The sequence below is a fragment of the Neoarius graeffei genome, chromosome 9, assembly GCF_027579695.1.
Source record: "Neoarius graeffei isolate fNeoGra1 chromosome 9, fNeoGra1.pri, whole genome shotgun sequence".
Taxonomy (NCBI): domain Eukaryota; kingdom Metazoa; phylum Chordata; class Actinopteri; order Siluriformes; family Ariidae; genus Neoarius; species Neoarius graeffei.
In genome coordinates this window covers 55,138,041-55,161,414 of record NC_083577.1, presented here as the reverse complement: position 1 = coordinate 55,161,414, position 23,374 = coordinate 55,138,041, and the positions used below count along the sequence as shown (strand labels likewise).

At 44.4% G+C, this 23,374-nt stretch overlaps 1 protein-coding gene across 1 annotated transcript in view; it reads left to right on the top strand.

Annotated features, from left to right (window-relative positions):
* mao (monoamine oxidase) overlaps positions 1-23,374 on the top strand; it is an 87,815-nt gene that overhangs the window by 20,624 nt on the left and 43,817 nt on the right. Inside the window, exons 2-3 of the mRNA XM_060929836.1 lie at positions 13,715-13,809; positions 14,071-14,208. Of these exons, the coding sequence (XP_060785819.1) occupies positions 13,715-13,809; positions 14,071-14,208 (233 nt within the window). The remainder of the gene's footprint in view (positions 1-13,714; positions 13,810-14,070; positions 14,209-23,374) is intronic.

Below are 23,374 nucleotides of genomic sequence, written 5' to 3'. Positions count from 1 at the left end.
GTGAAGGGATCAGAATTCACAGTTTGAAGAAGACTTTGAGAGCAGAAATATAGAGGCCATACCACAAGATGCAAATCACTCATCAGCAATAAGGATCAGAAAGCCAGAATGGAATTGGCAAACAATTACAGAGATGAGCCAAAAAAGTTGTGGAGGCAAGAATAACCTCTACCAAAATTATGTAAAGCCCAAACTGTCAAGAAAGAAATGATCTGTTCATGATCCAAAAACATACGAGCACGCCAGGTGGAGTTAGTGTCATGGCTTGGACTTGCATGGCTGCTTCTGGAACAGATTCACTAACTTTATTGATGATCTAACTCATGATGGTAACAGCAGAATGGATTCAGAAGTCTACAGAAACATTTGGTCTGCTAATTTACAGAGAAATTCATCAAATTTAATTGGTAGGAGTTTCATCATTCAGCAAGACAATGACCCAAAACACACTGTCAACACAACAAAGGATTTCATCAGGGGGAAATGAAAGTGGAAGGTTTTAGGTGGGGTTTACATTAGACCGTATCAGCAGATCATCAGATTAACGTTTTTAAAACGATTAGTGTGCACACAGCAACGCCAATACACGATTCGCGTGCACACAGCAACGCCAATACATGGATACGCTCGGCTCCGCAGGCATCCTGCGCTCCAAATCACTCCGCCCTGAACAGCGAGTGCCCTCTGGAGGGTGCACACTCCGGCCCTGCGCAGCTCAAAGAGCGCGCGAGTGGAGCGCACGAACAGTGATTTGGGACTGAGCCGCTGTGTGTGTGATCTCAGTGCATGTCAGGCATGCGCGTCACTTACCACTTGCAAGTGGAAGGATGGCAAGCCTAAAGACAATCATAACTACACAATGGGCAGTATTTTCATCAGTATTTGCAGTATTTTCATACTTTTATACTCTTTAATGAAAGGTGATACAAGGCGGAAGTCCGCGCCGTTTTTCAGCAGTCGCGTCACATGACCAACGCCAGCGAATCAGGAAGGTGGATGTCACAGTGACGTTGTCCAATGACGACACCAGCTAGAGCTCGGCACAGCGTATCCGCGTATTCTCAATGTTTACACAGCACCGGACCAGACACGATCTGGATTGAATACGTGGACCCTGGCGGATTCCCGTTTCCCGGCGTTTCCAGGCGTTTTAATGTAAACGGACAGTGCATCCGCGAAGAAAATGAGACAGATACGGTCTAATGTAAACTTGGCCTTAGACTGGTCAAGTCAATCACTAGACCGTAATACAACTGACCATGCATTTCACCTCCTGAAGAGGGGACTGAAGGGAGAAACCCCCCAAAGTAAACAGTTGAAAAAAGCTGCAGTACAAGCCTGGAAAAGCCTCACAAAAGAGGAATGCAACATTTTGGTAATATCAGTGATGACTTGATGCAGTTACTGCAAGCAAGTGGTCTGCAACCAAATATTAAATGATATTTACTTTAAATTACTTGAAGACTATTTGTTCCTATAATTTTGCTCACGTAAAAATTGGTAGGTCTGCCAATAAAGGTCCCATGATCTAAGATGTTTAACATATTTAGATGTAAACATCAGGAAATGAAAGCTGCAATTCTGATCCATCATCTCACTCATCTTTTGATTGCAAGCTCAAATGTCTTAAGTGTATAGCAAAAACAAAACTAGACCGGACAATTCCCCGGGGGAAATTGTGAGAGGATGCAGTGCGCGAAGCAATTCGGTCATGCATGTTTGCTGGCCGTGAATGTGTGACTTGCTATGAAGCTACAATGATTATGTGTGTGCTTGAGACAGCAGCCCCTCCCCTCTCTGCTCCCTCACTGGCCCCAGTCGGCATGGCGACGGGCCTGAGCAGGAGCGCTGAGTCACACAAGATCTTGTCAGTTTTCTGCTGTTTTTTGCTCAGGAGCAGGCCTCGAACAACAACGAATAACTCGAAAACGAAAGCAGCTATTCACAAAATTCTTTCACCGGGAGTGCCACAAGGGTCTCTTGAATAGACTGATGTAATTTTTTGTCTGTCGTGTTAAAAATGAGGACACTAGAGCGAGTTAAAAACGAGTGACTTTTCAGGCATGTTTATAATGGCAGTCAATGAGGCCGCTCACCTGCACTCTCCTCACTTTGAGGCTTCTCATTCAAAAACTGTAAATCCTATCGGTTAGGTAGACACATTGTGTGAATCAGGACAAGTGTGACTACTACTTTTGAGAAAATTATATCTGTAGAGTGAAATTTGTGGCTGAAAACACAGTTTAAACGAGAAAGTTTGAGGGTTTTTTTCAGGCCCTCTACACTCTAACTTAACGAACTTCACTTGTGTGTAACGCAATAGACACCCATTATAAACCCCGAATTTCTCCATTTTTGCTCATGGTGTTTGAGCCGGGACTGATCCAAAAGTATAGAACCTAGCAAAAAAGTTGAATGCCAGATCCACACAGGAGAAGTTTCTCTACGTTTTTACGTTTGAATCATGTCTCTAGGTCAATGCATGCCAGAGCACGGAGGTTTGAAAAAGTGCGTTGTTTTTCAATTAATTCCCGAGAAATGATTGGGAAATTTTGGACGATTTTTCCGCGACCATTTCGTGAAAAAATCGTAGAATAACGAACAAAGTAATACCACACCGAGTCCGACCGAGCCGCACATTTTGATATATTGCTTGTCTGTGTGCGACGTACGGTTATTGAGTTATTACGAATCAAAATTTGTACGGAAGATGGGGTTTTTTGGACCTGCGACTTTGAGCTGTTGGTGGCGCTAGAGAGTTTAAGGTGGTGACTCGAAACTTGCTGAGAAGAACCTTGAGTTTGTCAAGAAGCAGTGTGCAAAATTGCAGAACTTTTCCAGAATATGACACCAAAGGACACTTTTCCCAGCTGTAGCGCCCCCTAGCGGCCAACTTGTTCCACTTTTTTTGTGGGCCTTCGTGGAGGGGTGGGGCATAATGACACCAAGTTCTGTTAAGATACGCCAAAGCGCGGCCGAGATATGAGCACACATCCCGTTTCGCGTCTGCGCAGCCAAATTTGATTGGCTGCCACAGCCAAACGCTTATGAAATTCAAAAATCTGGGAATGTCTTTCTTGCAGCTTAGTCCAAAGTTGGCATGTACCAAGTTTGGGAGAAATTGGTCAAAAATTGAGGGAGGAGAAGCATTTTAATTGTTTTTCACAAAATTCAAAATAGCGCTGAAACTTTCCGAGGTTGAAAATTTTGTTAGAGGTTGCGCTGCATTCGTCTTGGCCCAAGGATTCCAGGGATACCAAGTTTTTGAAAATCGGACCAACGGTTCAAAAGTTACGAGCAGAAATGTACCTGCGACTTTGAGCTGTTGGTGGCGCTAGAGAGTTTACGGTGGTGACTTGAAACTTGCTGAGAAGAACCCTGACGTTGTCAAGAATCAGTGTACAAAATTTCACAACTTTGTGCCAGACCGTTCTAGGGGTAGCTATAAATATGTGTAGTTTTTCAAATAATTCCATAGAAATGAATGGGAAATTTCGGGTGGACTACGTCGCGAAAAAATCGTATTCTGTAGAGAAAAGTAATAGCATACCGAGTCCGATCGAGCCGCACGTTTTGATATATTGCTTGTCTGTGTGCGACGTACTGTTGCCTCACAGCAAGAAGGTTCTGGGTTCGAGCCCAGTGGCTGATGGGGGCCTTTCTGTATGGAGTTTTCATGTTCTGTCTGTGTGGGTTTCCTCTGGGTGCTCCAGTTTCCCCCAAAGACATGCAAGTTAGGCTAATTGGTGGCTCCAAATTGACCGTAGGTGTGAGTATGAATGGTTGTTTGTCTCTGTGTGTCAGCCCTGCAATGATCTGGTGACTTGTTCAGGGTGTACCCTGCCTCTTGCCCATAGCTGGATAGGCTCCAGCTTGTCCCTGACCCTGCACAGGATAAGTGGTTACGGATAATGGATGGATGCCCTTGCTGATCCATCACTTTTGGAGGGAACTGTATGCTTAAATTTATTTAGATATCTGAATGCTCTATGGTATTGCCGTCTGAGCACGTATAAACAGAATTTCTTCTTTCTTTCTTTGTTTTTATCCATTTGAGTGGAGTACAGCCTGCATTCAGTATGACTGGCTTCATTATGCAACTTCAGATAATGCTTTCCTGTTTCTCTGAGAGGACAAATGTCCTTGTGTTTCACAGCTCTCAACTTTCCCTGAACTGTTTCTGGGTGATTGCCTTTTCAGCTACACAATATATTGGCTTTTGGTAGCACTACTGAAGCACAATAACTTTCACTAGATTGGAGGATGTGAGAACCAGAGAATAACGTGCACCACTCATAAACATCCCCACTGCTTCTTGTTTGTTAGCATTCACATTCAGGGAGCAAGCCTCGTGTATTCTTTGCAGTAACTGGGTTTTCGTCTGGATTTTTTTTTTTAGAGATTTTTGAGCAAAAGATATTGATTTAATATGACATACTACAGGGGGAAAAGCAGAAATACTAATTTTGTTAGACTTATTAGATAAGACAGCTGTGCTTTATAATATTAAGGATAGATGTGTATTCTCTCAATGATCAATGACATTTTGTACTAGCTAGCAGCACCCAGTACACCCTTTTTCTGGGTGTTTCCTTGTGTTCAGTGGTAGTAAATAGTGTGCTCTGTGCTTAGCAGAAACGTGTCTTTTTTGGAAAGGGAAAAAAATGCATGAGGCCTTGAACACAAACTGTCATAAACGGTACATTGAACATTTGAGCATAGTATTGAGGGTGGGTTAGCCAATGCTATGCATTTAAATAGCAAAGACTCTATCTATCTGACACATCACTACAGTGATGTGGCTGCTCTGATAGTTCCAGCCATCAGTTTCTAGGGAAGAATTACAGTAGTGGTTTCCTGTTACCTTCTACTAGATTATTATAGAGGTTTTCTCCTCTCAACCATTCATACCTATGAGTAATTTAGAGTTGTCAATTAATCTAACCACATGTCATGACAGTGGGGGAAACCAGAGCACTTGGAGGAAACCCACATCAGCCACAAGGTTCGAACCCAGAACCTTCTTGCTGTGAGGCAACAGTGTTAACCACTGCACCGCCGTGCCACCCAGTAGAGGCTCTAGAGACCAAAATGTGTTCTCTGTCACATCCAGTCTGTTTTTCTGGCAGCCAGATCTGATAATAGGATTTCTTAATTAAGGCTGAAGCTGGTACATAAACTAGATTATGTGTAGACTTTAATATTATGTTTCATCTGAGAGAACAATTGAAGTAATTAAGTTTGAATTGGACTTTAAATACCAAGAAACATTCATTTGCAGTTGACCTTTGGGACACTTAGAGATGGATGCGGTGGTTAATGTCTGAATCTGAGCTCCAAAGAGTGAACATCTTTCTTTTTTTAATGATGGAGAAGTGAACTGCTGCTGGAAAGGACTCCATCAGAGACGACTTCTAAAACAAACATGATTCAAGACAGACTATTGTGACATTCAGAGTTTACATTTGTTTTGATATCTTGGAGCCACCTGCTGTGTCACCTTTCGTTCTTGATGAATACTGAGAGGAAGTCAGACCATTCTTATGCTTACCCTTGCCAAGCGACTGCATCCTTACATTTGCAGTTGCCATGGCAACCATGTTTGGTTCCTCTGCGCTCTTGTTTTACAGATGGCCTGTATTGGCAAAAGGCCTGCTGTATTGACGCTAACAAGAATAAATACAGATGCTTGTTTAACTGGCTGACTGCAAGAGCAAGTTTGGTTTGTTTTGATTTAAGGCTCAAAGATTTGTTCTGTTCCATTAGCATATTTTCATGAACCAGTGAAGCAGTAATAATTGCAATACATTTAGCCCACAGGTCCCAACTTAACTATATTAGTATATCTGGCTCAAGTTTATTTTAAGAAAAAAAAAATTAAGGAGCAACATATTTCATTTTAATTAAAAACTGTAATTAATAAGGTTAAAGCCATCAAATCCTCGCTTTATTCATTTGTACATTTTCAGACAGGTTATATTGATTGTAGTCTTTTGAGCATTGTGAGACCATGTCTGATTCACTAAAAACATTGTAACTGACTTTATAATGTTTTATTGTAGAGTTTCTGATAAATAATTTACTGCGTTATAAGCTGTAGTTTCTCCAACCAGTTGCGAATTTTAGCTTACTGTGTGTTTGCCACTTTTGCCAGGGAGAGAGAGAGAGAGAGAGAGAGAGTAATCGATCGAGGCTAGGATATTTGCCTAATTTAAGAGCCACAAGCTTTCTGCTCCATCCAATTATTAAATAAAAGTCACTGCATTTAGGTCAGCATCTGCCTCAGGTGTAGCTTGGTGTTGGAGAGTGGGCAAGCAAAAGAGCAAAAGTCTTGAGATGAGAAATGAAGAGAGGGATTAAGGGAGAGACAGACTGACCAAGAGAAAGAAACTGCATGGGAGAGACACCCGAGCTTGAGAGAAGCACTTTGGTCACTGAAAATTTCCTTTAAAGTCCCCTATCCCTTTTTTTTGCGTATTATGACAATCCCACTGAATCAGTTTACTCTGGAAGAAATGATAAACTTGAATGATATGATTTATTGAAAGTTGTCCTGTATGTGTGTGCAGTAGTATTTACAGTAGTATACATATCGACAAGCACAGTGCTATCCTAATCAGCCGCTGTGAGTATAAGATTAAGTTAATTATTTTAATTGACTTCATAAACTTAAAGCTGCTGAATGTAATATTTGGGCCTTTTGCCCTGACAGCATAAATGTGCACAAAAATATTACACTGATCACAGAACCAACCTTGATCAATATAACCAGTCATGGCCATCCTGATCCCTTTTTTAAAGCAGGATGTAGGACATATGAGCTGACACATAATGTGTGCCAATTCGATCGCAGCATTGAATAATTCAGCATTATTGAATAATTGTGAATTACTATGGGAAGTGGAACAGCCCAAAAGCAAGCAAGCACTGCACTACCCTTACGCTATCACAACCACTTAGTGCAGATCAATTCAGTCCACCCAATTTTGGCTGCCTACTGAGTCGCAGATGTAAATTGATCTGCACCATCCAATGGGTCACGCAGGTAATTGTTATCTACTATGCAGTTGTGGTGGGCGGCACGGTGGTGTAAGTAGTTAGCATGGTCACCTCACAGCAAGAAGGTTCTGGGTTTGAGCCCAGTGGCCGGCGGGGGCCTTTCTGTGTGGAGTTTGCATGTTCTCCCCATGTCTGCATGAGTTTCCTCCGGGTGCTCTGGTTTCCCCCACAGTTCAAAGACATGCAGTTAGGTTAATATGGGACGGCCTTGGGCTGAGGTGTCCTTGAGTGAGGCACCTAACTCCCAACTGCTCTCTGGGTGCTGTTAGCATGGCTGCCCACAGCTCTGAGTATGTGTGTGTGCTCATTGCACGTGCATGTGTGTGTTCACTGCTTCAGATGGGTTAAATGCAGAGAGGAATTTCACAAGCGTGTGATGAATAAAGTTGTTGTTCTTCTTCTAGTGCAATTTCATCATTCTTTTGGATTGTTCTGCTTGCCATGAAATTATTATTTCCAGAGTGCATTTTTTTCCCTCCACACTGTAACTCTAACCAAATGTATTTTTTTTTTAAAAAGGCAAATTTTGTATTTCCAGATGTATTACACTGGCTTTGTTCTAAATGCTTTAGACACAAATAAAAGACAAAAATCAACTTAGCCAACTTAGGTTCAAAGTGATGTAAAAGCTCCAATGCAGCCCCAGCAGATGAAGGGAACAGGGCTGTGGCACTTCTTGATGTGGGTGGAGCACAGAAGCACGCCAGGCGAGTTGATGGTCACACACAAACTCTATTTCCCTTTACTACTAGCTTTTCAGCTTTCTTTCATTCATTCATTCACTCACTCACTCACTCTACACACACACACATGCGTTGTGGTCGGGGGGAAGCCCCTTTTCTCTGCTCTCTCCCTCTTTTTATGCTCCATCCCTGTAACTAACTAACACACACACACACACACACACACACACACACACACACACACACACATACATACATTGACAGCAGGTGGAATGACTTAGCCACTTACCTTCTCCGACCCCGCCCTCCATTCACAGACTGCTGCCTGGCCACGCCCCCGCTGCCCGACTCAGGGCGGGGAGCCATCCGGCCTGAAGCTGATCCCCCCCCCCGATGGGACAGGAAGTCCGCCACCACCATCTGTGCCCCTGGCCTGTGGATCACCTCGAACTTAAATGGCTGGAGGGCAAGATACCAACGGATGATCCGCACATTGACATCCTTCATGCAGTGGAACCACTGGAGGGGCACGTGGTCCGAACAGAGAGTGAAAGGGTGCCCCAGCAGGTAGTATCGGAGGGCAAGGAACACCCACTTGATGGCAAGACACTCCTTCTCAATTGTGCTCTACTTACTTTCATGCATCGACAGTTTCTGGCTGATGTACAGCATGGGCGCTCCTCGCCCTCCACCTACTGGGACAAAACGGCCCCCAGCCCTCTGTCCGATGCATCAGTCTGCAAAATAAAAGGGGAGAGAGAAGTCAGGGGAGTGTAAAAGTGGCCCCCCACACAGTGCGCTCGCGGGGCGTGTGTGGGCATGTGAGGACACGCCTCCTCACCAATCAGTGCACAGGGGAGTGTCTGCTCACGCCTCCAGCCTCAGTCGGCTCGCTTTGGCTCGCTTCAGCCCCACTCCAAAACGGTGCGAGTTTTAGGGGCTAAGCAGGGCTGAAACGAGCTGAGTCGTGCTGGTTTTTGGTAGTCGAAACGCGAGCCGTGTCGGGCTGAAGTGAGCTGAAGCGAGCTGAAGTGAGCTGAAAAAGGGTAGTGGAAAAGGGCCACAAGATTGCAGATAACACACCCTAGCTCGTCCTGGCACGGACCAAATTCTTTGAACTTAACTCCTTCCCCCACGCACACACGCATACCAAGATTGCAGATAACAAAATTCCTGTGTCTCACATAGCTCACAAGCTAAAACTGCTTATACACACACCCCACACACACACTCTGTTTACAGAAGATTTCAATTCTGCTGCTATTAAATTGTTCAATTTTTCCTTTTCTTTTTATTAAAATTTTTATTATCTTTTTATAATAAACTTCATTATTATTGAAATTGTGTGGTGTCTATCTGCTGTTCTAATACTTTTGAAGTTGCCCAATCGCAAAGAATTCAAGGAAAGGTGTAGAAAATTTGTAATATGGTAAGTGATCAATAATAATTTGAAGATACCATTTTTAGCTGTGGTGGCACGGTGGTGTAGTGGTTAGCGCTGTTGCCTCACAGCAAGAAGGTCCTGGGTTTGAGCCCCGGGGCCGGCGAGGGCCTTTCTGTGTGGAGTTTGCATGTTCTCCGCGTGGGTTTCCTCCGGGTGCTCTGGTTTCCCCCACAGTCCAAAGATATGCAGGTTAGGTGTACCCCGCCTTTCGCCCGTAGTCAGCTGGGATAGGCTCCAGCTTGCCTGTGACCCTGTAGAAGGATAAAGTGGCTAGAGATAATGAGATGAGATGAGATTTTTAGCTGTTTGGTAATTTAACCAGGATTAATGGTATGATTCACTAAATGATTCACTGATTCGATTCACTGAATGATTCACTTCAAACGATTCAAATGAGACTGATTCTATGGTATGATTCAATTCAAATGAGTTAAATTAAACGATTCAATAGGATTGATTCATTTTAATTATTAACCTTCAAATTTTAATGAGACTGATTTCATGTAATTATTAAAGATTGATCACTTATCCAATCTTGAATACACAAAATCATTAATTACACCTACATTTAGAATGGGTTTTGCATAATTTAGATGGGGAGTTATTAGTTATTGACCTGTGTCCTGCGAACCGGGATCTTCCCATGACCTAATAGTGCAGGACCCACTACGTGTTAAATATTCCATCAGCTTTTTAAACTCTGGCCAATCAGTACCCAAAACCAACGAGTGGGTGAGACAAGGACTAACCGCCGCCTTTAGTCTATGCATTTGGCCCCGGAATAGAATACGGAGGGACACTAAGGGATAATTGTGAACATCCCCGTGCACACACAACACTTTCACTGCTTGTGCTGTCCCCAGTGCCTCATCTTGCACCAGGCATTGGTGAATTGAGGTCTGATTACAACTGGAATCCACCAACGCATGATGTGTATCCCTTTGAACACTGATCGGTATGCAATACGTTCTGGCCTGATCGGGGGCAGTTTCTGGTGCGTCGGGGATCCGGATCATGTCTCCCACCTCCCTTGCAGAGCCCCGACTCTGGAGACGCTCTGACTCCCTGCTGCGCCATCACACCGGCCCAGACTTTCCCTCTGCACTGGTGTTCTGGGTGTCACTCACCTGAGGAGGAGACAACACGGAAGAGGGAGATAGGAGGACACCACGGGTGTGACAGGCCGGCTGGGAAGGAGCCGGCCGCTGCCTCCACGGCAGGGGAACGGGGTGGGGGGGGGAGAGAGAGAGAGAAGAGGAGCGAGGGGAGACGCCTCGTCTGCCTGCCGTCAGAGCCGCCTCCAGATGGTCCTCCACCAGCTCGATGGCTTGTTCCAGCGACGCCGGGTGATGACACTGGACCCATTCCGCCGTTCCTTCCAGAAGTCGAGAGATGAACTGTTCCAGTGCCACCAGATTGATGATCTCGTCGGTGTCGTGGCCTTCCGCCCTCAGCTACCGGCAGGTGTCCCGGAGTTGCTGGCTGAATGCCAATGGCCTGCCAACCTCCTCCAATGCCAGTGTCCAGAAGCGTTGGCGATGTTGTTCCGGGGAACGGCCGACCTGCTGCAGGATGGCTTTCCTCAGGTCAGCATACACCAGTCGGCTGTCAGCAGGGGAGCTGCGCCTTGCCAGTCAGGAGCGGGAGGAGACGTGCTGCGCGCTGTTCCAGCGGCCACCCCCATGCCTTGGCTGCTGGCTTGAAGAGAGCAAGGAACGCTTCTGGATCGTCCTGTGGGCCCATCTTCATGGGGGTGCTGGCTGCAGTGATGGTCGACACTCATGCTGACGCAAGCAGGTGCCGGAACACCTGGCGATCTTCCTGCTGGGCCAGCATCAAGGCTTCGAAGCGTTGCTTTTGTTCCTTTCGGAGGACGGTCTGCGCTTGATGCTGGTTCTGCCGGGCGGTAGCGAGGGCAAGGATGAGCTCTTCTGTGCTTCCCGGGTTTTGGCACCACTGTGGCACTTCTTGATGTGGGTGGAGCACAGAAGCATGGCAGGCGAGTTGATGGTCACACACAAACTCTTTATTTCCCTTTACTACTAGCTTTTCTGCTTTCACTCACTCACTCACTCACTCACTCACTCACATGCGTTGTGGTCCAGAGGGAGCCCCTTTTCTCTGTTCTCTTCCTCTTTTTATGTTCCACCCGCTCAAAGCTTTACAATTACTTTATTGAATTAAATCCAGAGGAAGACCAAGCAGAAAGGCCAACAGACTATGTATACTAGCTGTTCAAGGCACCTCACTAAACTGTCAATTGTAAAAAAGCTGGCATGAGTCAAGTGCCGAAAAGAGTTGTTAATACCACCTTAAAGGTATGTTTGAGGTTGTGTGGCCCCCTTCGCTAACTGGGTGGGTGTACTCACAGCAGCATCACATTTTTTGAGAGCTTCGATGTCTTACTTATCATATACTTATCATCAGTCCACACTAATGGGTGTGGTGTTCTGTGGATGTATGATAAAGTAGTCCTTTTTTATATTCCAGAATCCACATAGATGGTTATATCACACCATACTAGCAGGCATTACTTACTGACTCTCTCTCCCTGGTGTTAAATATATAGACATCAGGAGTGTTGAAAAAGGAGCCTGGTTTGTCTGGATGCCATCAAATTGTGTACTTCAGTCTCTTCTGTTTAAACTGCTGTTTTTTTTTGTTTTGTTTTTTGTGGGGGTTCCCCAGAGTGTGTTGATGTAGTTTGACTGCTTACGTGCTCTGCTGCATGCTTCACTGGCCAGTTTTTTCCCCCCCACACTGTTTTATATGTGATCTTATCTGCAAAGGACAGTAATCATAAGAGTCTTCCTGAGTCTTCTTGTGACATTATAATTCATGATTCTTTTCAGTCATTGACTATTGGTTTGTCCACTATCCACAGCCTTCAGAGGTTGTAAAAGTTTTCCATATACTGGACATGTACAGGAGTTTGCATGTTCTCCCCGTGTCTGTGGGGGTTTCCCCCGGGTGCTCCGGTTTCCCCCACAGTCCAAAGACATGCAGGTTAGGTTAATTGGTGGCTCTAAATTGACTGTAGGTGTTAATGCGGGTGTGAATTGTTGTGTGTCTCTGTGTGTCAGCCCTGTGATGACCTGGCGACTTGTCCAGGGTGTACCCCGCCTTTCGCCCGTAGTCAGCTGGGATAGGCTCCAGCTTGCCTGCAACCCTGTAGAACAGGATAAGCGGCTACAGATAATGGATGGATGGATGGACATATATACACACAGTATACCTCTACATACAGTACATGAGAAAACAGTTATGTCTACACCCTCCTATTTTGTTTTCATAAAGTAAAAAAGAATCCATGGAACAAACTTTTAATGGTGTACACTTTGGCATTCCTACTGTGTGTAAGTGGTTTGATTTGTGTAAATGGGCTTTGTTAGTCTGAAATCTTTTACGGAGCGAATGATATGTTGTGTCAGCTATTTTTTAAGACAGACTGCTGTGTGACAAAAGCTGGCCTTGTATGTAGTTTTACTCCTATCAGATGTTAAAAGCGCAATCATAAGGTCACTGGTAGTAACAGAGAGAACTTTCATCACAGGAAGTCCAGTCTCTCCCTCAACAAACCCCTTTAAATATACATCCGTGCTTGAGTATTCTTTTCTTTGGTTATAGCTTCCCTAAGACCAAATGCATTTTCTCACAGAAGTAGAGATTTCACTTCCCCTATAGGAAGAGGAAGGCTGTGTCTGTGTAGAGGAATTACCACACCATGATCTAACTGATCTAACTTCTGCAATGTTGTTGCAGGATATCAATAGTGATCATGAAGGATTCACACAGGATTAGCAGGATTAACATATATCAGGATTGGCATAGGATTGGTGTGTGTGTGTGTGTGTGTGTGTGTGTATAATTTATAATATCTCACACAGATGGGAGTGCCTTCACACTTAAAATTCCACATGTACGTCAACATACATTTCATGTTATTACAAGTACTTGTGGCTGTGAAAATTGCATTTGATGATCAGTAAGTCACATGATTATTACTGGCTATGCCAGTGCTGGAACTTGCTCACTAACTTACCCATCACTACAGTGCCAAGTCCTTACATGTCTGCATTTTATTGTTCTGTGTTGTGAATTTGCTTTTGATTTGCAGAATATGATCATAAAGAACGCTTCCTGGTGTGTCTTCTGGACATCTCCTTTCCCACAAGATATAAAATAATCTTTACCGATATGTCAAATCAGACTGAATATATATGGCCTGGGTGAATATATTTTTGATGGGTGTTATGGATAAGATACGGCGTAACCTTTCCAGAGATGTGCATGCACACAGTCTGTAAAAAAATGACTGACATGACGGATTCTGACAGGGCTAAAATTCCTGTATGTGTGTATATATATGTGTATATGCTGGATTGTTGTAAAATAGCTAATTAATACTTAATACTGCGATGAAGCACTGTGCTTGCTATAATTTTAAAGTAACTAATGATACATAATTAGAGCTTTTAGAATTGATTTAACAAACTATAACACCGATTCCTGCACCTTTTCTCTACAGGTTTAAGTGCAGCTAAGCTGTTGGTGAAGAGTGGTTTAAACCCTGTGGTGTTGGAAGCCAGAGACCGTGTTGGTGGAAGAACTTTCACTGTTCAGGTATGATGGTGTAATAAGGGCGAAATGTATAAACATGTGGTTTACACCTGAGTGCAGACACTTAGAAATCCAAACTAGATAGGCTTACCTGTAGGTAAGGAAACTGTTTCCAGTTTGATTACGTATAGTTACAGGTTGCATGAGATTTATAAATTCGCCAGTGGATTTATAAATTAGCTCCATGTTCTCCCATGTTCTACTTTATATCGTTTGTATTAAATCTTTTGGAGAGTGGTACTGAGTTATGAATTTGTGCCTCAGAATAAACATGCCAAATGGGTGGATTTGGGCGGAGCGTACATCGGGCCCACTCAAAATCGGATTCTGCGTCTGGCCAAGGAGTACGGGGTTCAGACTTACAGAGTCAACGAAGAAGAGTCCCTAGTGCACTTTGTGAAGGTAAGAAAGAAAACGTGCCTCCTACCATTGCAGCATAAACACACTCAAAGCCTAGCATTGCTGAGCAGTGGTAGCTCAGTGGCTAAGATGTTGGACTACTGATAGGAAGGTTGTGAGTGGCAGCATTGCTAAGCTGCCACTGCTGGGTTCTTGAGCAAGGCCCTTCACCCTCAGCTGCTTATGTGTATAAATGAGATACCTGTAAGATGCTCTGAATAAGGGTGCCTACCAAATGCCATAAATTAAAATGGGTGAGCAGACAAGGAAATAATCAGTTAGGCTTTGAAGAATTTACTGTTTTCAGAAGACGAAATACCCTCTTCATCCTGTGTATTTATGTTGTAGTGCACAGAATGTCATAGCTGGGCTTGAGCTCTTTGTCGCATAAAGACATTGGCTCAGAACCTTGTTTAACATTATGGTGTGGCAGAGCCTGGAGATGCTAATCAGTGCCTGAAGGAAGTGTGTAATATGCTTTCTCCTGTTCAGAGTGGACACGGAGGAAAAGGAAGAGAAAACAGTAGCAACCCCACCCCTCTTGCCTCTTATATCCAATTTGAGCAGACGCATCTCTGCCTTTAGTACACACATTATGTATGCTCTTATTAGATTTCCCTGTAGACTCAGCTCCTCTATGGCTCTGGCCATATGGAGCTGTAAATCATAGCCATCTGAGAAATGGTTAATCTGGTGCCCTCACTGATTAATTTGTAATAGTGTAGACATGTAATACAAATACACTCAGAGGCTTTGTGTAACTCATGTGAATGGAGAGGAACACAACCAATTACCTACACATTTTTTTTTAAGATTCAAATATTCAAAGATTCTTTATTGTCAATTCACTGTATATCCAGGACATATAGGAGAAAAAATACACTCTAAAATCAATGTACAAAATAACAGTAGTGCAATACAGTACAATACAGGAGAAGGTGCTAGAAGAGCAGCTTATGAGGCGTATATGACAGTAGTGCAAATGAGCAATAGCAGCAGATACAGCAGTAATGCTAATGTTTGTGGTGTGATGCGCAAATGGATGAGTAATGCTAATGTTTGTGGTGTGATGTGCAAATGGATGAGGTAGTTTTCTTGTGTGAATGAATGTGTTACAGACCAGGGGTAGGGGGTGGGTAGTGGACAGAGTTCAGCATCCTGACAGCCTGGTGGATGAAGCTGTTTAGCAGTCTTGTGGAGTGGGCCCGGAGGCTCCGGTACCTTTTCCCTGAGGGCAGGAGGCTGAAGAGTGACTGTGAAGGGTGGGAGATGTCACCAGCGATGCTGATGGCTCTGCGGGTGAGACGGGTGTGATAGATGTCCGTAAGGGAGGGCTGAGGGGTACCGATGATCTTGCTGGCCGTGTTCACTATGCATTGCAGAGTCTTCCAGCAGGATGCACTGCAGCCTCCATACCACACAGTGATGCAGCCAGTGAAGACACTCTCAATGGTGCCCCTGTAAAATGAGCACATGATGGGAGGTGGGACTCGTACACTCCTCAGTTTGCAGAGGAAGTAGAGGCGAGTTTGAGCCTTCTTGGCTAGTGATGCGGTGTTGTTGGACCAGGAGAGGTCCTCAGCGATGTGCACCCCTAGGGATTTGGTGCTGCTCACCTTCTCCACTGCAGCACCATCGATGGTCAGAGGGGGATGCTGTGAGTGACCTCTCCTGAAGTCGACTACAATCTCTTTGGTCTTCTCCATGTTCAGGAAGAGATTGTTGTCTTTACTCCACTCGACCAGTTGGCTCACCTCATTCCTGTAGTTGGCTTCATCGTTGTTAGTGATGAGGCCCACCACAGTTGTCATCCTCAAATTTGATTGGTACACAGTCATGGGTCAGCAGGGTGAAGAGCAGTGGGCTGAGCACACACCCTTGTGGGGCCCCTGTGTTGAGGATGATGGTCCTGGAGGTGTTACTACCGACCCGCACATTCTGTGGCCTCCCTGTAAGAAAGTCCAGCACCCAGTTACAAAGAGATGTTGAGTCCCAAATGTCTGAATTTTTGTATTAGCTGCTGGCGAATGATTGAATTGAATGCTGAACTGTAATCCAAGAGCAGCATTCGCACATAGATGTTCTTTGAGTCCAGGTGAGTGAGGGCTGGGTGTAGAGCACCGGAGATAGCGTCCTCTATGGACCTGTTTGACCTATATGCAAACTGGAATGGGTCATGAGAGAAAGGGAGAATGGACTTGATGTTCTGCATGACCAGTCGCTCAAAGCACTTCATGATGATGGAAGTCAGTGCTACGGGTCGATAGTCGTTATAGTTAGATGGGGGGGCTTCTTTGGCACTGGTATTATGGTTGTAGCTTTGAAACACGTGGGGACAACAGCTTGGTTCAGGGACATGTTAAAGATGTCAGCGAGGACATCCCTGAGCTCCATGGCACAGTCCTTCAGAACACGACCAGGTATGTTGTCTGGTCCAGCTGCCTTACATAGGTTGATCCTGGAGAGGGTCCTCTCCACGTTGGCTGGATCCAGACATACGGCCTGTTCATCCAGGGGAGGAGTGGTCTTCTGTGCTGGTGTGTTGTTTTGTGTTTCAACGCATCCAAAGAAGTCATTTAGGCAGTTTAGCAATGTGATGTCACTCTCACAGGTCCGTGGTGGGGGTTTGTAGTTTGTGAGGGTTTGAATGCCACACCAGAGAGACTGTGCATCTCTGGTGTTGCTGAAGTGTCCAGATATTTTATTGCTGTACTGACGTTTTGCCTCCCTGATGCCACGGGACAGGTTGGCTCTGGCTGTTGTTAGACCTGCGGTGTCACCGGCCCTAATGGCTGCGTCTCGAGCCCGCAGGAGCCTGTGAACCTCTCCTGTCAGCCAAGGCTTCTGGTTAGCACGAACAGTGATGGTTTTGCAGTGAGTGACATCATCAGTGCATTTAGCGATGTATGATGTGACGGCTTCAGTGTATTCCTCTAAGTCTATGTGGTCGTTGTAAGTGGCTGCTTCTTTGAAAATGTCCCAGTGTGTCGTGCTAAAACAGTCTTTCAGAGCATAGAAGGCCCCCTCTGGCCACACACGTACCTCCTTTTGTGTTGGTCTGATCCAGCGGAGAACAGTGTTTGTGCACAACAGTAGCATTCTGGCACCAGGCATCGCTGATGTAAACACACACTCCCCCGCCGCGAGTCTTGCCTCCTTCCATAAAGGCTCGGTCAGCACGGTAGCATGTTAGCCCAGCTAACATAGCAGAGTCTAGGATGTTGTTATTCAGCCAGGATTCCATAAAGATGAAAACACAGCAATCCCTCGCATCACGTAGCACAGATCGCATGAGTTCTGTGATCTATTTTGTTGTCTAGTGAGTGTACATTGGCCAGAATGAGGGATGGTATCGCAGGTCTGTGCGGGCTAGCGGCTAGCCTAGCGCGGATACCTCCGCACTTGCCACGCTTCTGTTTCCTCTTACACCGCTTCTGGCGCCTCCTCTCTGGGTGAGACACAGCAGGCGAGTCCAGTGATGTTGTAGTCTGGCGGAGAAGACCCAGGCCTCGAAGTTCCTCAATGACTTTCTGGTCCAAGAGGAGCTGTTTGGTCATATTTCCTATAGCTAGAAGGCAGTGTCGACAATATCTTGTGACCGACATTGTCAGTGCACTACTCGCACATGTACATAGACATAAAGCACACAAACATACACTAGAACACGCACTTTTAAACGCTAAACACGGAGAGAGAAGGGCCGTTGCATCCATACGCGCCGCCATCTTGTAAAACATGGTTAAAGAAGAATAAAGTTAATGTTTTGGAATGGCCAAGTCAAAGTTCTCACCTTAATCCAATCGAAATGTTGTGGAAGGACTTGAAGCGAGCAGTTCTTGTGAGGAAACCCACCAACATCCCAGAGTTGAAGCTGTTCTGTACGAAGGAATGGGCTAAAATTCCTCCAAGCCGGTGTGCAGGACTGATCAACAGTTACCGCAAACGTTTAGTTGCAGTTATTGCTGCACAAGGGGGTCACACCAGATACTGAAAGCAAAGGTTCACATACTTTTGCCACTCACAGATATGTAATATTGGATCATTTTCCTCAATAAATAAATGATCAAGTATAATATTTTTGTCTCATTTGTTTAACTGGGTTCTCTTTATCTACGTTTAGGACTTGTGTGAAAATCTGATGTTGTTTTGGTCATATTTATGCAGAAATATAGAAAATTCTAAAGGGTTCACAAACTTTCAAACACCTGTGTGTGTGTGTGTGTGTGTGTGTGTGTGTGTGTGTGTGTGTGTGTGTGTGTGTGTGTTTTATATATATATTTTCCTTTTTTTTTTCAAATGTATGATTTATGCTTAGATGCATATTTGGAGAGAACTTTTGTGTGAAAAATGGTTGATAAGGTAGGCTTATCTGGCAAAAGCCCTGCATTATTCCACCCACAGACCACAAAAATGTTTGCTTTTTATTCTATCAGAGCTCAAAGAGTCGTTTTTCTGTTGACATGACCTCGTTCAGAGGAACAGCACTGCAGCCTGTATAGTCACTACCACATGTGTATGATTAACTTGTTTTTTTTTGTGCCTGAATTGAGGAAGCTCATGTTCCTTGTCTTTACAGTTGCCAGCTGAACCGTGCTTATGACCCATGCTTCCCTGTATCTGATTGCACATGATTTAGTGTGTATGTACGTGTGTGTGTGTATGTACGTGTGTGTGTGTGTGTGTGTGTGTGTGTGTGTGTGTTTTCTCTGAATCTACTCTGAGGCACTCTTCCTGTGCCCTCATCTTGGCTGCTGCTTCCATCAAAAGGCGATTGCTATCAGTTCTGAAAAGACTGGCTCCCTCTATCCCCCTCCCCCTCCTGTCTCTATCTCTCTGCTTGTCCCTGGGTTTAGTAAAAGGGGTGTTGCCCTTCATACGGTACATTTCATAACCAGACTCTAGAGACAGAATTCACCCAATGTAAACATGCAGAGCATTGACACAGTTTGTAAGCTGTCTTCTCCTGATACAGCCTCTAATTAGAGAGCTTTTGTGCATGGTCATGATTGTTCAAGGTCTCCTGGACTATTTATGAAGAATTACTTGATGGTGTAATGAATGACGCGACATGATGTGTGTGTGTGTGTGTGTGTGTGTGTGTGTGTGTGTGTGTGTGTGTGTGTGTGTGAAGGGGGCTTGCAAGCTAGGAGGAATTTTTAGAACCAGGAACGGGGCATATTTACTTCATATTCACCTGAAAGATACTTTTGACAATCAGATAGTCCATCCGTTTATTGTCTTTTATTTTATAAAAAACAATAAACGGATGGACTATCTGATTGTCAAAAGTATCTTTCAGGTGAATATGAAGTAAATATGCCCCGTTCCTCATCTCATCTCATTATCTCTAGCCACTTTATCCTTCTACAGGGTCGCAGGCAAGCTGGAGCCTATCCCAGCTGACTACGGGCGAAAGGCGGGGTACACCCTGGACAAGTCGCCAGGTCATCACAGGGCTGACACATAGACACAGACAACCATTCACACTCACATTCACACCTACGGTCAATTTAGAGTCACCAGTTAACCTAACCTGCATGTCTTTGGACTGTGGGGGAAACCGGAGCACCCGGAGGAAACCCACGCAGACACGGGGAGAACATGCAAACTCCGCACAGAAAGGCCCTCGCCGGCCCCGGGGCTCGAACCCAGGACCTTCTTGCTGTGAGGCGACAGCGCTAACCACTACACCACCATGCCGCCCTGCCCCGTTCCGTTCCTGGTTCTGAAAATTCCTCCTAGCTCGCAAGCCCCCTTCACACACACACACACATACACATATGGACATGGGAGTTTTACTGGGAAATACACCACTCGTATTTTTCATACAAGCTACATCTGGGACATGGAGAACCAAAACCATGACATAATTCTCTTTATTTTTTTCGCGGCCCTGTTTCCATCAAATCCTGCGCTCTGATTGGCTGGCGAGCGGGTCCGTATCCTACGATACAGACACCAGTTATGGACCCCGGATACATACCTCTGGCGACTCACTCGTTCACAACAACAACAACAACAAACATAGTAGCATTTTTTGTCAACATTTATTTTCGCATTTCTCAGAAGAATAGCATTAATTTTACATCATGGATAGCAGTAATGACAGTCTTCACAGCGAAAGCGAGTTTTACTACCCTGATGAAGACGAAATAAAAGAAAACATTTCAGGAGAAAGCTAAAAACCTGTAACTGTTGCTAACGCCGAGCAAAAACATGGCTGAATCCTGAATGACTCAATTTTGGTGTAAATAGGGGACTACATAGGCAGCAAAATGTAGTTTTTTTTTCTGCCATGGAAGTGCACTTGTATACTGAGGAGGAAGCAATTTGCATTACAGCCGTGAATGAGGATTCAAAATGGCGGCTCACCTCGGCTCGGTTTTCCCTTTCCGGCGCTCTCGTTTTCTGTTAGAATTTGGTAAAGAAAAAAATAAATATATTATTTACCAGCTTAAGGTCAATCCGTATGGTGAAATACCGTGACCTCAGCCTTGAATACTGACCTCGGCCCAGAGGGCCTCGCTCAGTACTTTCAAGACCTCGGTTATGGTATTTCACAATACGGACCTCCCAGCTGGTAAATAACATATATATTTATTTTTTTGCGGTCCAGTTTCCATTAAATCCTGCGCTCTGACTGGCTGGCGAGCGGGTCCGTATCCTACAATACGGACACCAATTACGGACCCCGGATACGGACCTCTGACGACTCGCTCGTTCACAACAACAAACATAGTAGCAATTTTTGTCAACATTTATTTTCACATTTCTAAGGAGAATAGCATTAATTTTACAGCATGGATAGTGATAAGTCTTCACAGCGAAAGCAAGTTTTACTACCCTGAGGAAGAAGAAATAAAAAAAACATTTCAGGAGAAAGCTAAAAACCTCTAACTTGCTAACACCGAGCAAAAACATGGCTGAATCCTGAATGACTCCTATTTGTATAAATAGGGGACTACATAAGTGGCAAAATGTAGTTTTTTTCCTGCCATGGAAGTGCACTTGTATACCGAGGAGGAAGCCATTTGCATTACAGCCGTGAATGAGGATTCAAAATGGCGTCTCAGCTCAGTTTTCCCTTTCAGGCGCTCTCGTTTTCTGTTAGAATTTGGTAAAGAAAAAAAAAAAAAAAATATATATATATATATATATATATATATATATATATATATATATATATATATATGGAGTGGCACGGTGGTGTAGTGGTTAGCGCTGTCATCTCACAGCAAGAAGGTCCAGGTTCGAGCCCCGTGGCCGGCAAGGGCCTTTCTGTGTGGAGTTTGCATGTTCTCCCTGTGTCCGCGTGGGTTTCCTCCGGGTGCTCCGGTTTCCCCCACAGTCCAAAGACATGCAGGTTAGGTTAACTGGTGACTCTAAATTGACCGTAGGTGTGAATGTGAGTGTGAATGGTTGTCTGTGTCTATGTGTCAGCCCTGTGATGACCTGGTGACTTGTCCAGGATGTACCCCGCCTTTCGCCCGTAGTCAGCTGGGATAGGCTTCAGCTTGCCTGCGACCCTGTAGGACAGGATAAAGCGGCTACAGATAATGAGATGATATATATTATTTACCAGCTTAAGGTCGGTCCGTATGGTGAAATACCGTGACCTCGGCGTTGAATACTGACCGAGGCCCAGAGGGCCTCGGTCAATACTTTCAAGTCCTCAGTCATGGTATTTCACGATATGGACCGACCTTAAGCTGGTAAATAACATGTGTGTGTGTGTGTGTATACTGTATGTATGTCACTTGTGAGGAAATCAGTGAGTTGTTTTGTTTTGAGAAATTTGGGTACTTTTTATTTGTGAATGTGTCTGTATAGTAAAAAGAAAATCAGATAAAGGTATGAAGTTTATCTTCTTCTCATCTCATCTCATTATCTCTCGCCAGTTTATCCTGTTCTACAGGGTCACAGGCAAGCTGGAGCCTATCCCAGCTGACTGCGGGCGAAAGGCGAGGTACACCCAGGTCATCACAGGGCTAACACATAGACACAGACACCCATTCACACTCACATTCACACCTACGGTCAATTTAGAGTCACCAGTTAACCTAACCTGCATGTCTTTGGACTGTGGGGGAAACCGGAGCACCCGGAGGAAACCCACGCGGACACGGGGAGAACATGCAAACTCCGCACAGAAAGGCCCTTGCCGGCCACGGGGCTCGAACCCAGACCTTCTTGCTGTGAGGTGACAGCGCTAACCACTACACCACCGTGCCGCCCGTTTATCTTCTTGTGTTGAAAAATATATCACTCGTTTACTTTGCTCACTCGTGAAATATACATTCACCACTCAAAGATAAACTTAATATCTTCGTGCCACCGTGCAATATCCTCTCTCTCTAGAACATAACCTTTGACATCCATAAAAATCTAAGAGAGTTAGCCAATATTAAAAATAATTTTTAGACGTTCATCCTTTAGTGAGATTATTTACTGTATTATTATTCTTCTGTTTTGAAGTTCATCATTTAAATTTTTTTAGAATTTGGTTCTCTGGTCTATTATGCACCATCTTCTAGACTCTTTGTTTTGAACTCTGTCACACTGTTTTGAAAACTCAACTGTTACTGTGACATTCTATGAATATTTTGATGTCTGTAACTTGACAAGTGTAGGAAAAAGCCCCAAGATAAAATAAATCAGGTGTACTGAAAAATGTTCAACCAGAAACTGTGCAGTGTAGTAGTGAATCATCTTGTACAAAAATATGAACATATTCAGCCACATTCGGATAGTAAATCATTTTACTTTATTTAAGCTGAATAGCAGTTACCTTTACTCATATTTTTGAAATGTCATCATGAAAGCATAGGTATCTGTATGGTTGTTGAAGTATTGCTTTATTGCTTTATTACCTAAAATACTATAATACTACAGTATGTTGAAAGCTTTATGATTTGAATTTTAGTGCAGCAATATGCCCTGGCTCATAGCCACACAATGAGCTGACCATTTTGTAATAAGGGGGTGCATCTGAGCAAATGGTTCTGGCTAATCAGCTTTCTTATAGCTCTAATCCTAAAGGCCAGACCTGTTTGTTCTATCCACCTTTTACCAAACTGTCTACTTGAGCAAGTTCAGCACATCAGGGATTAAATATAGATGAAGATGAAAGGTTATGAAGGGACGGATTCAGAGCCAGTGTGTGGACACA